The sequence below is a fragment of the Miscanthus floridulus genome, chromosome 7, assembly GCF_019320115.1.
Source record: "Miscanthus floridulus cultivar M001 chromosome 7, ASM1932011v1, whole genome shotgun sequence".
Classification (NCBI taxonomy): Eukaryota; Viridiplantae; Streptophyta; class Magnoliopsida; order Poales; family Poaceae; genus Miscanthus; species Miscanthus floridulus.
Genome location: NC_089586.1, coordinates 15,207,198 through 15,223,254, shown reverse-complemented (window position 1 = coordinate 15,223,254; position 16,057 = coordinate 15,207,198). Strand labels below are relative to the sequence as shown.

Here is a 16,057-nt window from a genome sequence, read left to right as displayed (position 1 = left end):
GTGAAGTTGTGAGGCATCGGAACTCCCGATGAATGCCGGAACTCCCGACCGTCGAAACTCCCGACTCACATCGGAACTCCCGACCCTCAACAAATTTGAAAACTAGCCGTTGGCCTCTGGCCATGCATACCGGACACGTCCGGTATGAATACTGGACACATTCGGTATGGCCAGGACAGCGAACCCTCCAGGTCAGTTAAAGTGCGAGACGTCGGAACTCCTGACCCATGTCGGGACTCCTGACCGTCGGAACTCCCGACGAACCAACCCGAGAACAACAGTTTTAGCACTGGTGGGTAAATACCGGACACGTCCGGTATCCCAAACCAGCAAAGATAAAGTTAGCTCTTTTGTCGCTCAAATACTCAAAACTCACATGGGTTGGCTTGAGCACTTATGAAACATTATCTATCAACATGATGCATCCCTCTTAATAGTACGGCATACCTATTAAACTCAAGATCAAAGGAAAAATGAATTTATACCACTTGAGTTGATCTCTTTTGAATTGATGCCGTCCCTTCCAATCTTCATCAAGTAAGGGTGCTAACATGTTGATGTTGATCATTTCACTTGAGCATAGCCATCTTGAGCATGTGACTTGATTCCATTCATCAAATATGAATAACTCCAAAATGTATCTAGTCACTTTCATCAAACACTCCAATATTGATTTGATCCCCCCACATAAACGTGAACATCATAGCTTGATTAGTACCTCAACTAAATGCAAGTACTTCCTTCTTCACCCTAGCTAGGTTCTTCGGCCGCCAAGCCGTCGCTTGCCCTTCACCCTTGCGTAGTACCTCGAAGCCTTTCCTTGCTATCTTCACCATCTCAAGCCATCAAGTCACATCTTGCGTTGAATCATCCATTCATGTATTGTTATCTTTTTCATTTCAATTTAGCAAGCTTCAAATATGAGACCATTCCATATGCAATCCCTTATGTCTCATTAATTAATTCTTACAAGCTTGCTTTCACATAGTGCACGGAAATCCCACAATAAATAAGCCTTCGCATGAATTCCATTTGCATTGTTGTCTTGTGCTTGAACTAGATTGTTTATACAACAACACATCATTTTGGCTTTCATTAAGTACCTGTGAGATAACCTATTACATGTCCACACTTAGCAAACGGGTTAGTCATTTAATCACGTTGTCATTCAATCATCCAAAACCCACTAAAGGGCTAGATGCACTTTCAAGTAGATTGGCGCGGTGGAACTGAGCGCCCAGGCCGGAATTTGCGACGGCGACGGTGGAAAACGAATCTGTTGGATCGGGACATATGTGGACGGTAGCGATACGGAGGTCGGCGGCGAGGGCAATGGCGCGCTGGGCATCCCGTAGGGGTACGAGATGGCCGGGTATGATGCGGCTGATGACGACGGCGGAGGGAGGGGTGGTGGCTGTGTGGGCAGCGGCGGCGTGATGGCCAGCTGTCCCTGGAGGAGCGCCCGCAGTGTTTCCTGGACTTCCCGCATGCAGTGGCTGAGGTCCACGATTGCCGCCGTTGTCTGTTTCGGCGAGAAAACCGGGGCCGGCGCAGCCACCGATCCCAGCGGCAGCGACGGAATTACCAGCATGCCTGAAGATGCTGGAGGCGCTGTGGTGGAGAGCGGCGCGGCAGAAAACACCAGTGAAGGCGCGGTGGTGGAGGCAGCGGGTTACTCCATGATCAGCAAGGTCTCTGATACCAGATTGTTATGTGGCTGCTAGGATTGAGAGGGAGAGAGCGGAGGGAGGCTACAGAACGGCGGACGGCGGCGGCGCTCCAACTCGGCAAATTAAAATGGCTGAATTAAAACGGCAGCCATATATTAGAACATAATTTTTATGTGATATTACAATATATATATATATATATATATATATATATATATATATATATATATATATATATATATATATATATATATATATATATATATATATATATACATATGTATGAAGACCGGTATATTGGTGAATTAAAATGGCTGAATTAAGCCTCTGTATACATAGTTAGACCGGTATATCGGTGAAGTTTTGTATCTGTACATAATGATCCGCCCAAGCTCATATTTCCGGTTAGGTCCGCCACTGAAAGGGGACTATGAATTATTGATATAGAGAGTCAGAATAATGCACTTTTGATGAAATATTTGGATACATTTTATAATAATGCAGAATTACCCTAGGTAACATTGACATGGAGAGCAAATTCTACTCCAACACTAAGACACCACCACATATCAGAAGTCTAGTTGGATCTTTCTGGTGGAAGGATATCATCAAACTTTTTGATAAATTCCAAAGCTTCTCAGTTTGCAATCTTAGCAGAGGCAACACAACTCTTTTTTGGACACGTAGTTGGCAGGGCAAAATCTCAAAGATACATACCCCCAGCTTTATTCCTTCACCAGAAAGCCAAAATGCTCCATAAGATACTTTCTTGGTCAAGAAGTTGACATAATTTTTAGACTGCCATTGTCCTCACAAGCTGCAAGACAGCTGGAAGAGATTGACTAGTTACCGGAGGAAAGAGATTGGGATGAAAATGTTCAGACACTTGTCATATTCCTGGGGCAACTCGAAGTTCAGTAGTAGAAAGGCCTACAATATACTAATTGGTAATTCAGAAGCTTCCCCTCTTTTCTCTTGGCTCCAGGCCTCATGCAACTTAGGCAAACATAAATTTTTCTTTCGGCTCCTAATCAGAGATAGATTGAATACAAGAAATTTGTTGAGAAGAAAGAATATGAAGCTAGACGACTATAATTGTGTTATGTGCAATGGTGGCCATGAGGAAACAAGTTTTCATCTATTTTTTGAATGTGGTTTCAGCCAAAGCTGTTGGAATTCTATCCCTATTCACTGGAATATGAACCTTTCAAAACTTTAGACATGATAATTGAAGCTAGAGACAACTTTGGGAATCCCATATTCAGAGAAATATTTATAACATCATGTTGGGTAATATGGACGTCAAGGAATGCAGTCATCTTCGATAATGCTCAGGTTGATATCAATGTTTGAAAGAGGAACTTCAAAGAAGAACTTGGTCAAGTCTGTACTAAGGCCAAGTCAAGCAGGCAGACACCCCTCATTGCTTGGAGAGATAGCTTCATTGTATACTTTTACTTTCCTTTTATTTTCGGGCTTGAAAGCCTCGTATTTCTGAAACCTTGTAAATGCCATTCTTTCATTTAATGGAAAAAAGTAGGAGACTCTCCTGCTGATTTGGTTAAAAAATATAATATTTATAGGCACCGTTTGTAGCAATTCCAACATTTGAACCCATACCAAGATATTTTTCACTGAAAGCCTCATTATAAACCTCCACTTCGTTTTTGATAACATCACGACTTTGCTGCCTGACGCCTTTAGCAAAATGAATGGAGGATTTCTCCATATTAATCTTTTGCCCCGATGCTGAACAATGCAATTATAGGACCCCTTCATCAACGAAGCATTATCCCAATTTACTCAGACAAACAGCAGGCTATATCACAAATATGTCGTGGTTTACTGTGGAGACAAACAAACACAGGCCTCGCACTCCCGGGCTCCCGGCGCAGCACTTGGTACAGGCAAACAAACGTACCCTTATATACAACCAAAAACAGCCTCGGTCTACCATCTACCCTGCCTTTACACCTCTCTATCGTGGCGACGCGGCTGGTCGCCCGCCGCCGCCCTAGCCAGTTGACTGTCTCGTCGGACCCTTCGCCGGCGACGATCACCCACCGGGTATGCCCATCCCTTCCCTTCTCTTCCCTTCCCTTTCTTTCCTTTCCCCTGCCGTTGCGCGAAACCTAGCAACCAAACCCAAACCCTATCTTCGTCAATTTGGCTATTTTTATCCGGAACTGATCTAATTACAAGTGTATATACATGGATTTGGATCTGATCTAATCACAAGTTTATGTTGAATTCAGGTTCATCAGCCGGCAACCGAGATGGCCGGACGCTTCATGTTGGAGAAACTCTCCCATTCATCTAGATCGAGGAACCTCCTTGGGGCACATTTCTCATCTGCCTCTGCTCTGCTCATCCGCACTACTGCATCGGTACGTATAAGAGCTATATGCGTGTTAATTTGAACGGATAGGATTTTGGATTCCAAATTATCAATGAAGTTGTGGACACCTTTGTATCGAGCTGCCCCATCCCAATTGTGACAGTATTGTTTTTCTTTTCTCTTATCTGAATTCTTATTGTTCCTTCACGACATTCGTGAGCTTCTTTCTCCACTTTAAATTTAAATTTGTTTTTGGAAGTTTTAAATTTTTGTTTTTGGAAGGGAGAAACGAAAAATTCTCATTTTGTTGTCGCCCTTTCAAGAAAGCAGCGTTAGAGCCCTCAGTTTTTCTTTTCCCATATAGCTGTAGCACGGTGCTTCCCAATTAACCTGTGAATTCATAAACTCTCTGTTGCTTTCTCTGTTGCGCTGAAAGAGGCTGAATTTCTGAAGTTTTTAAGAGGCCACTGATTGAAATCTCTAATCTTGTTATGACTCCCAGGATGGTGGCACCACCCTCAGTAACCATCTCCGTGGACTACCTGCACATCCTAGCACTGTTGTTCTGAGTAACCACGTGATTCATGGCAGTGTAAGTAAAGTACTAGCTTTCTCAATTTCCCTGCCTTATGTGTGCTGCGGATTGTTGCCGTGATGATTGCACAAGCTTGTAATTGATCTTGTTGGGCTATATGTGTAATTGATCTTGTTGGGCTATATGTTGTTCAGAGATGCATGTTGCATTGTTGTTGGGCTACATTTACATTTGTAGCTGGCCAACTTTTCTTTGCTTTATATATTATTATGACCTAATAGTGGTACTTTATTTGCTTATTATCTATGCATATTTAAGAATCTAGATGTTTATAATAATGTAGCTCGGTTCAAATCAGTTTTATTTGCTCTGCTAATTTTCCGATCGTAACTTAAGATTATGACTTCTGGTCCTTCCCTACAAAGGTTGCAAGGTACAACAGCACATTCTCATTCTCCTATCCTTCTGCTAAAGCAAGAAGCCCAACAACTGGCATGTCATCCATTATCACCCATCCCATGAAGCTAGCATCTGTTGATTCTGTTAGAGGACCGAAGCGAACTTTTTCATCAAAAATAATCAAGCACAATATTGATTGGGAAGCTCAGAGGGCAACTATGGAAGCTCATTTGAAAGCCATCAAGAAATTTTCCAGGGGTGCTAATTTGGAAGCCCAAAGTGCAGATGTCCGTGCTGACTTTGAACGTCGCAAAGCTTTCTTGGAAAACCTAACAGACAAAGCTAATGCTGATCTTGCAGCTTGGAAGGCTGAAATGGACAAGTAAGTTTCCTGATTACTTACATGAAGGTGTTGGTTGAATAAACCACTATTTTGTTTTCTGCACATATGCTTCTCTTAGTGTGTTTCCTAATTATTTGCACATTAACCGCTTCTCAATGAAGTTGCTTTTGTTAGTTTTGGAGGTGAAACTGGAAAATCTTGCTCGTCTAAGTTAAATGATTGGGAAAGAATACAAACTTTAATGGTACAAGTACCAACTCAAATCAAATTCAACACAATAATTAATAAATGACATGTAACAACTCGTCCTGTGTTCAAAGCAAAGTCAATGGCGGCTGACAAGTAATTTTGAAGCACTAAGATGGCAATGTTATGTGTTAGTTCTTTTTTCTGCATCAGTTTGCTTTTTGTACCGGGCAACTTAGTCTGTTAGTCAAATAACATAAGACACAACTATACGTTTATTATTTGTTTAGTTGGATTTTTCGCTTGGCAATTACAACAAGAAAATGCACTGTAGCATGTTTTGAATCAGTTATCTACTCTTCAATATGCAAACTGAGTGATGCTTGGATTCTTTGCCAAGCATTGTGCTGCCTTGCCAAGCTAGGAATCAGAGTGGGGCCAAAGGGCGCCTAGCTCAGACGGTTAGGTGACCCAGCGGCACTCCTCAGGTCCTGAGTTCGACTCCCCGTGGGAGCGAATTTCAGGCTAAGGTTAAAAAAATCCCCTCGCCCGTCCCCATGTGCCAAAGCGCAGTTATGGCCCGGCCCGGTTCTCACAGGGCAACAGATACCGCTGCGTCAGGATGGGGGCGGGGTTTCGGGGGTTTTCTCGATCTGTGTGAGAAGATCTTCTTAAAGGGAAAACCCTCGGGGCTGTCATAACCCCCCGCAGGTCGAGTTTTTATGAATCAGAGTGGGCAGGGTGTTTGGATGTGTTGCTAGCTGTCATTGATTCTGTGCAGGTGAACTTTTCTTTGTTGGCTTAGGAGAGCCAAATTGGCTCTCCTTGTTCTTTGCTGGTTATTTCATTTCTATTACTTCAGACTTCACTTGGGTTTTTTTTCGCTTGGCAATTACGACTAGAAAATGCATTGTATCATGCTCAATAATAGCAAACTGAATGTTGTAGGTTTACTCATTTCTATTGTTCGTTTACTGTGTTCTTTTTGTTGTGCTGTTGGTATATTCATTTCATCATATTTGTTTCTGATTCATTTTATCAAAATTTGTTCCTGACCTGCAGGGATGCTGCTGAATTTGATCGATTAGTAAATGGTATTTTGTGTGTTTTGACTGCCGTGGCGATGTATGGGATATTTTTAATGCACAGTTCGCTTGAATGTCATTGCAAAGGCCAAAGCTTGGTTGCTGCAAAGGCCAATGTGGAGGATCAGAATCCTTAAGTTTCTGCAAGTGCCATTGTGATAGTTCAGAACCCTATAATTTGTTGAATTAGTAGATCCAACAAGTAAGATATAAGGCAGACATGTTTTTTTTTAATATTTGTATTAAGTATTCAAAGAATCCTTGTGACTTATGTAAAAAGGTACCCTGCTTATGCTACCTCTAAGCTCTTGCCGTGTAATGTTATGTGTGCTAATGGGAACTCAAAGGCATTATCCACTTGTGCTAAAAAAAAAGGCATTATCCACTTGCATCAGCCAATGGAGCTCCCAGGTGATTTCGTGTGAACTGCAACGGTGGAGCTGGGCTGATTGTGGAGCTTAAAGAGTTTTTTCTTCTGGTAGATTTTTTTTCTTCTTTAGATTGAGTACGTACGCCAAACATACGAAATGCTTTTGAAAAAAAGAAACACACTAATGAACCCTGTTTCTAATGCACTTGGCCTGGTGCAGCATGAATAAAATGCAGAAAAATTATAGTGCACTTGGTCTACTGCCACCTCTTTGCTTCTTGCAGCAAACTGCCATGCTGTACAAACTAGGTCTCTTTCCGAACTGCAACATGACATATGCCTTCACCTGGTTGTGTAGTCACTACTGCATTTGGCCTGGTGCAGCATGAATAAAATTTAGAAAAATTATAGTGCACTTAGTCTACTGCCACCTCTTTGCTTCTTGCAGCACACTGCCATGCTTTAGAAACTAATTATCATCCCATAAATACTAAGAGGTGATATTCATGTGCAGGTACATCTGGCCTAGGTTGTTTGACAGTGAAATCAGAGCATCAAGGTTAGTATTCTGCAGTTCAATCTTTATTTTGTTTTGTAATTCATGGTTAGCACTGTTTCTGTAAACTGAAAACCTGGGAGTAACATACACTTGATAGGTTTGCTTACACATGATAGCTTTACCTTTGCCATCAGCACTCGAATAGAGTTGTCGGAAAAGGGGCACTCATGTGGAACCACATATCAGAAACTATAGTTTACAACAGAGATTCAGTATGAAATACGATACAATATATATATAATTATACACTGTAGCAAGCTACCTTTTCAAAAAAAAAAACACAGCGCTGACCTCTCTTGCAAATATCACCTCATTGATGGAGTAGAGAATAATCTATAAACCAATGATGACAGCAGGTTCATTTAGCCAACCTATGTATACCAAGCCTATATAGTTGTTTTGCTTTATACTATATATTCAAACTATTGTGCTTCATGTTAGACGAGTGGATAAACTGCGTTTAGCATTTTTTGGAATATTTATATTTATATGTGTCATCTTTCATGTTCTTCAACTAATGGTTACCGTATTAGACAAGAGGTTAAATTGTGGGTACATTTCAATGGAAAATAGTGCCTCTCTTGCACCATTGCGAGACTAGACTAACACTACTAATGGAGGTAACCAAAATAGAAGGGCAATTATTATCTTCAATACACCCTATTGTTTATATTATATAAATGATAATCAATAGTATATGGATGTAACACTGTAGGAAGCGATGTTGCACAACGCAGGAGAAAGAGATAAGGCTCGATGACACGCAATGTCTCAAGAGAAAAGGGACGAAAAAAAATAAAAAACGTCGAGAAGCATATAAAAGAAGAAAGGAGCAACAACTGCGTACCGAAACTACCAATGGTTGTATAGTAGAAATGATGGTGAATAATAATATAGATATTACTATTGATGTTTCTTATATGTGTTGTAGTCACAATTGTTAGATGGTCAGGATGCATCAAACAAGGAAAATATGGATCCTAATGAAACAGATGACTGGTTGCATAGGAATGATTCACTCTATGCAAATGATATACTTATATCCAATCGGCTGTCAGGTAATTTAACTGTTATTAATATGTCATCAATGCCTACATTTTTGTGTTGGCGAATCTTTCTGTAGGTTTATATACAATGAGAGGATCGATTGATGGATATCTTGTGTGTTTTGTTTGTCTTGCTACTATTTTAACTCAAACACAACTATGTAGGTGATGACGATGAAGTAATTACTGCTCGTAGTATAGTTAATCAAGAAATGCAGTCACAATGCACCGATGCTTCACGTAAGAGAGAATTAACAAATGAGCAAGTCATGGCTGATCGTACAAAATATTTGATTAGATATTTTCTGCTTCTTTTAGCTGTGAATCAATATATTTCATATAATTTGCAGGACTTAGAAACTATAGTCAGTAAGCAAACAGTGGAATTTGGGACTAAGCTAGCAAATCATGGCATACATGTTGATGAATGCATAAGAAAACTGCGACATCGATTAGAGGAATTTAAGGCTGGTGTAATGGTGGATGTTGTGTTTCTAAAGGAAGAGGTACAGTACAAAAAAACTCAAAATTCTTTCCTGTTTAAAATTTTTGGATTTTGTTTATAATATTAATTTGATTATGTTTCTAGTGTCTGGAAAGGGCAGCAGTCGGTCAAGAAGGAACTGAAGTTTTAGAAGAAAAGAATCTTAAGTTTCAAGACGATTTAATGTAAGCCTTTTGAATATTTGATGCTCATTATCTATATTTTGGTTTCTTATATGTACTAATATTTGTATTACAGCGGAAAAGTGCAACAGACACAATACAATGTGGTGAAAACGACTGCCATTGCCGCAGTAGTACTTGGAGCGGTGGTTTTTGTTGTTCTCCATGTCAAGAGGGGCGGATGACTGCCGGCCAAGCTGCTCTCCCATATTCCCTTTTGTTTTTAAATAATATGACTTATGATTCTTGTTTTGTGGTGAAGAGAGAGAGAGAGAGCCATAGACACCGATGTTGACCGTGTAATGAAGTTTCTCTCTTTTGTGGTCTGTTTGGGGTGGGTGTTGAGAGTTTTTCTAGAGTGGTTTAGAGGTTTAGGGTGTCTTTTTTTTTTGTTAGGTTGCTTCTTTCTAAGCTGGTACTCCAGCAGTACTTTCCTCTTTCAATATAAGCTGGGCTATAAGCCTTTGATAAAAAAAGATGTTGACCGTGTAATTCCATCCACGACGAGGACGAATGGCAAGAATACACCTCTGGTCTGTGATCATGGTGCTCCTTCACCTAGTGGCTGATGGCTGCCACGTATGTTTCAAACAAGCTGAATTTGGAGAAGGTTTAGTTAAGTAGCTAAACTACCTCGTATGTGTCAAACTAATCCCCTGAACCACCCGTGTGCCTTGAACCAGACCAGGAAGACGAACAGTACTGTTTCACCATGAACAGTAGAGAGGGAACACCTGGATTGAAAGTTTGAAACATAGGCGGTGCACGATCTGTTGATGCTGAGTCAAGCTCGGCGGCCTGAGGATGAGGAAGCGGGTCAGTGTGGACAAGGCGATGGTGACGGCCGCGACGGCGTGTGCGACGAGCAAAGTCGAAGACGAGCGGCGAGCAGGTGAGGGCGGCGCACAAGGGCAAGTGGTGAGGGCTGCGCACGAGGGTGAGGTGAGGGAGGACGGTTGTGTAACTGGCAGTGCGAGCTGATCGCGTGATGTAATCCTCGTGTGATTGATCCTGAGGGCGCTGATGACGGGATTCGCCGGATCAATCAATCAAAATATAGTAGTTTCCTTCTTGCTCTTGCATGTACGATTGGCTCACAGCGGGAAGGGGGATAGAGCGCGCGAGGGAGGGCAGGACTAGGTCCACCCCATGCACATGTGAGCGTGGGAAACTTCGGGCGACCGATGCGTGAGCGAGCATGCGATAGCCTGGTGTCGAGGGGTCGAAACCGCGGTAAGCATTGTTGTTCGTCGGATGCCATTGAGTGTGATGTCTCCGGTGGCTCAGGTGGACTCAAGAACACGGAAGAACTCAAAGATCACGCAAGGGACATATAGGTTTATCCTGGTTCGGGCTATCAGGGCCCTACGTCCAGCAATTTGAGGATCTTTGTATTCAAGAGTACCCAAATCGGAGGTTACAACATATTGTAAGAGAGAGATTTGGCAGGGGATCGCTCGGTGCTGATCCTTGGCTCGTCGGCGGTGAGGTCTCCTCGTCGGAGAGGAGGATGACAATGGAAAAGGGTGGAGAAGCTCTCGATACTCCTCTCAAGGTGGCCCTACTCTCGGTGCAGAGCTCGAGCTGTTCCGGTGAGGACTGAAATGATCTGTTTTGTTTGGAATCGTTCTCGACTCTCTATAGGATCCGACCTCTCCTTATATACCGAGGTAGGTCGGGTACATGGCGGTTTGGAGAGTCTAGTATATGGTCTACATGCGCCAGAGTCCAGGAGGGTCTTGCAGCGGCGTGAATGGACCTTGGCGTTGTCGTGGAGCTAAAGAAGCCATGGGCGTCGTCTGGAGATAACAAGAATCCTATCTTATACTCTTATAAAGCAAAACCCCACTAGTATTTTTTTTTCAATCCACAGCCCTCCACGTCATCAGCGTTCCATGTCATCTAGTTATTTAAACCATCCAATTCCCATTGTGAGGCATATCTGTACGTGCAATAATCAATGGACGCAGTAATGTCTCCCCATCTCCTATTGTCTTTTCTCCTTCCAAGCACTTGCAGAGTGCTATCATAAAAATATTTATATCGCAGCTGAAACAGTTGCCCACTTCATCCATTACAAACCAATATATGAAACCTTTCAGCATCAATTGAGACATGATTTCTTGAGCTCCCGCAACATGACTAAACTCTGCCTCTCACCACTTTCCGTTCGAGCCTCAATTAATTTTCTGTGAATTTCGCTGAGATTTTCTTTCAGATTTCTTGGAGGCTGATTTTGCAAAGGCTACATGCATGGAGATTATAGTATGGAGAAAGGGAAGCGGCAACTTTCATGAAAGCACGAGTGGTACTATTAGTACGTCTTTTTTTTTTCGACGAAAGAAGAATTACATTAGATAATAACCAGTACATCAACATGTTACATGCACTCTGGATTACACAAATATCTAGAAACCGATTTTCATCTAAGGCCTTGTTTAGTTCCTCCCCTAAAGTTTAGTCTCTATCATATCGGATGTTTGGACATACATGGAGTCATAAATATAAACTAAAAAATAACTAATTGCATAGATTACGACTAATTTGCGAGACAAATTTTTAAGCCTAATTAGTCTATAATTTGATAATGTGATGCTACAATAAAGCTACAGTAAACATGTGCTGATGACGGATTGATTAGGCTTACTAAATTCGTCTCGCAGATTACTAAGGACTTCTGTAATTTGTTTTATTATTAATATCTAAATACTCCCATGTGACACCCGACGTGACACCTATAAACTTTAGCCCCTGAATTTAAACACCACCTAAATTAGTACCCACGCTGTGAATAGTTCCAGATCTCAAAACCAAACATGTACGACGCTTTGCAGTATGGATGACCGCACAGGCAAACACTCGGCAAAAGGTCTGAGAACATATGCCCAACGAACGATGGCCAACATTCATGTAGGCCTAGTTGAAAAACTTCTTCTTTCTGATGTCTTCTTTTTTCTTCTTCTTTCTGCCACCGAAGAATGAGGAAGACTTCTGAAACGTATTCTCCCTGGTCCTTCATCGTGGCCAGATCTAACCATTATAAAATAGAAAGAGATAGGAGAAAATTATTCCATGACGGCGACATCATCTCCGCCTTGATGTTACCGTCCAAAAATAAAAGTCTATGTCATTATACCGGTGAGGATGCTGACGCTGTAGCTGTCACCCTCATCTTCAACAGACCGCATGGAGAAAACGATTCCACCCTGACTACTCGCCGTCGCCAGAGAGGAGGTAAGACAATCACACGTGGAGATGTCTGGGTTTCAGGCATCCGACGTCGCAACTCGCTCGAAGCCTTCTCAATTTTTTACCACAGCCTACACATGCGATAACATGACATCTCGCCAAGTTTCGTGATTTTCGGACTTCGTATGAATTTTATATAATTTTAAAACATTTTTTCGGCAAGTCGGTCGTCATGTTACGCGAACAAGATGCGTGAAAATTTGATGCGAGTTCGTGGATAGGGACTCAACATGCACCAATTAACATGAATAACATTTTTCGAAACACTACATTGCAATATTCCATGCACCTGCAGTTCAAATTTGACATATTAAAAAAAATCAAAGAATCGAAATAAATTAAGGAAATATACAAAACAAAATCAAAATTGGCCTAAATTTTAAAATTGAGTTCAAAACAATGTATTGTAGCACCACAAAAAAACTGGGCTAAAAAAACCAAAAAAAAATTGCCGAGGGCCTGGCCCGTGGCCCTCGGCAAAGAATTTTAAAAAAAATAAAAAATCTTTGCCGGGGGCCGTGGATCTGGGCCCTCGGCAAAGGACCGAAACCTAAATCGGGCCGCAGCCCAAATTCTAGATCGGAAATTGTGAAAAAAACCCGCTCGACCATCTCCCTACCCACGCGCCCGCTCGCGGCCGGCCCCCGCGCGTCCACCACCGCCGCCGCGCACCCCGCCGCCGCGCGCCCGCTGCTGCGCGCACCGGCTGCCCCGAGCCCAGCCGCCCCACGCGCCCCACCTTCGCGCGCACACCCCGACCGCCCCGCGCCTCCACCACCGCCGCCGCTAGCCCCGCCGCCGCGCGCCCGCCGCAGCGCGCCCGGCCGCCCCGAGCCCGACAGCCCCGCGCACCCCCATCGCCGCGCGTGCACCCCGGTCGCCCCCGCGCCCTCCACCACACGCCGCCGCACGCCCAATGCCGCGGCGCCTGGCCACCCCGCGCGCCCCGCCGCCCCACCAGCGCGCCCCGCCGCCCCACCACGCCCAGTGGCGGCCGAGGTCGCGCCCTGCCTCCATTCCTCGTCTCCATTGAGCAAGGGGAGGTCGACCGCCCCGGCGGCCCTCCGGCGGCTCCCCCTCGCCGGCCTTCCCGCCCCGACCCCAGCCCCTAGGCCGCCCCCGTCGCGGGCTGCTGTTGGAGGGGAGGAGGCAGAGGGTGAAGTTGGAGGAAGAAGAGAAGGAGAAGAGGAGAAGGAGGAAGGGGAAGAAAAGGAGAAGAAGAGGAGAAGGAGGAAGGGGAAGAGAAGGAGAAGAAGGGGAAAAGGAGAGAAGAAAGGGAAGAGGGGGAGAGGAGTACTCCAACGCCGCTCGACCTCGCCGGAGAAGAAAGTGACCCCCGCACCACGACGCCCGACTCCACCGCAACCCTAGGTAAAACTCTCGTTGTCGGCCTTCATGCCGTATGTGGTTGTGTGGGCCTTCGTGCCGTAAGTTGATATGAGGGCCTTCGTGCCGTTGTGGTTGTCGGCCTTCGTGCCGTTGTGAATGTCGGCCATCGTGTCGTTTTTTGTAGGTTTTGGAAACCTCCCCTGTGCAGGGGAGGTGCTGCCAAAATTTTGAACAAAAAATAACCTATTGTCTTTTTATGCAGGAGAAGAGTACGTCGGAGGGGACCCGGAGGACCCCGATCGTCTTCGTCGACGTCGCGGTTCTGCCTGCACTGCGTCGCCTCGCCACTGCGTCGATTCGCCACTGCCCCGCTAGCCTTACTTCACCGACACCCTAGGTATAAATAACCTCTTTTTGCGCATGTCTGTCGTAGCCCGCGCGTAACCCAGTTAGGCGTCTCCTGTCCGAAAGAGATACGGTCGTAGGTATGCGGATCTTTGCGTATCTGCGACCGTATCTGTTTCGGATTGTCCACGTTTTTTGGACAGCCCGTGGATGCATAGATGGGTTAGTTTCCATGGTCCGCTCCGGTCCGAGAAGGAGTTTCGGCAACACCTCCCTGTTGTTCTCCGGATACACATTCTCCCTTGCAGGACGTGTATCGGGAGAACAGCGGGGAGGTGCTGCCGAAATTCTGTCTCGGAGAGGAGCGGAGCATGGAAACTGACCTCATCTACGCATCCGCGGGTGGGATTAGGACCTATCCTCACCTATTAGACAGTAGGAACACCGCGTAGATGCAATTGATGGTCACAATACTCTATGCTGTAAATGTTAAAGGATGGAGGACCGTCAGTGGATGTACACGGGCTGGAGAAGCGGGAGTGACTACGACTATGAATGGGTGAAGGGGATAGATGGTTTCTTGAAACATGCATTTGGCCCAGGAGCAGGAGGACATTCTCTAGTTTGGTGTCCCTGCAGCAAATGTGACAACAGGAGAAAAGTAGACGAGAAGACCATGGGTAGACATCTTGTGTTCAATGGTTATACGCCTGGCTACCAGCAGTGGATCTACCATGGTGAAGCAGATCGTATAAGAGCGGAGGTGGTGAGACCACGCCTCGAGGCTTTTGATGATGATGCCGGGGTAGCAGACATGCTAGATGACGCCCACCAAGCTCACTTCGCTGAACGACGTGAGAAGGAGGAGATGGAGGAATCCGCAAAGGACTTCTACAAAATGTTGGACTCGACACAGAAACCCCTTCATGAGCGTACAATGATTTCTCAGCTAGATGCGATTGGACGCGTAATGGGGTTGAAGGCCGAGTTAAACCTGAGTCGAGAAGGCTTCGATAAGATGTTGGTCGTGTTTGGCACCATGCTACCTGGAGAAGCACACTTTGCCGACGAAACTTGTACGAGGCAGAGAAACTCCTTCGTATGCTTAAGATGCCGTATGACAAGATACATGTTTGTCCGAAGGGGTGCGTCCTATTTAGGAAAGAACACAAGGATGCAAATTACTATCCGAAGTGTAAATTCTCCAGGTACCTGGAGGTAGACTCTGGTGATGGTCAGAAGAAGCAGCTTTCGATCCCCGCGAGAGTGCTACGTCACCTTCCTTTCCTACCGAGGATCCAACAGCTATTCATGACTGAGGAATCCGCAAAACAGATGACATGGCACAAAGATGGCAAATGGTACAATCCTGGGAAGATGGTACATCCGTCTGATGCTGAAGCATGGACGTATTTCAATGACAAACATCGTGACAAAGCAGCTGAGGCTCGTAATGTACGTGTCGCGCTGGCAACAGATGGGTTCAATCCTTATGGAATGATGGCTGCCCCATACACATGCTGGCCCGTTTTTGTTATCCCCCTCAATCTCCCTCCCGACATCTCCTTTCAACGGCATAACGTATTCTTGTCGTTGATAATTCCTGGACACCCAGGGAGTAATATGAGTGTGTTCATGGAGCCTGTGATTGATGAATTGATCCACGCTTGGGAGAAGGGGGTATGGACATACGATCGAGCTACAAAGACAAGCTTCAAAATGCACATTTGGTACCACTACTCCCTGCATGACTTCTTGGCGTATGGGTTATTTGCTGCCTGGTGTGTTCACGGGAAGTTCCCATGCCCAGTATGCAAGGAAGCCATGAGGTTCATTTGGTTGAAGAAGGGTGGCAAGTATTCGTCGTTCGACCAGCATCGTCAGTTCCTCCCTCTAAACCATGAATTTAGAGAAGACATCAAGAGCTTTACGAAAGG

At 44.5% G+C, this 16,057-nt stretch overlaps 2 protein-coding genes across 2 annotated transcripts; both read left to right on the top strand.

The window, feature by feature from the left end:
- Window positions 1–3,610: 3,610 nt before the first annotated feature.
- LOC136462656 (uncharacterized) lies at window positions 3,611–6,853 on the top strand. Its single transcript, XM_066461724.1, has 5 exons — window positions 3,611–3,737; window positions 3,926–4,057; window positions 4,511–4,600; window positions 4,969–5,324; window positions 6,534–6,853. The coding sequence occupies exons 2-5, from the start codon at window positions 3,947–3,949 to the stop codon at window positions 6,691–6,693; spliced, it is 717 nt and encodes a 238-aa protein (XP_066317821.1). The 5' UTR covers window positions 3,611–3,737; window positions 3,926–3,946; the 3' UTR covers window positions 6,694–6,853.
- Window positions 6,854–7,456: 603 nt separating this feature from the next.
- Window positions 7,457–9,640, top strand: LOC136462657 (uncharacterized). Its single transcript, XM_066461725.1, has 6 exons — window positions 7,457–7,485; window positions 8,201–8,346; window positions 8,430–8,543; window positions 8,697–9,037; window positions 9,121–9,200; window positions 9,274–9,640. The coding sequence occupies exons 3-6, from the start codon at window positions 8,459–8,461 to the stop codon at window positions 9,380–9,382; spliced, it is 615 nt and encodes a 204-aa protein (XP_066317822.1). The 5' UTR covers window positions 7,457–7,485; window positions 8,201–8,346; window positions 8,430–8,458; the 3' UTR covers window positions 9,383–9,640.
- Window positions 9,641–16,057: the final 6,417 nt, after the last annotated feature.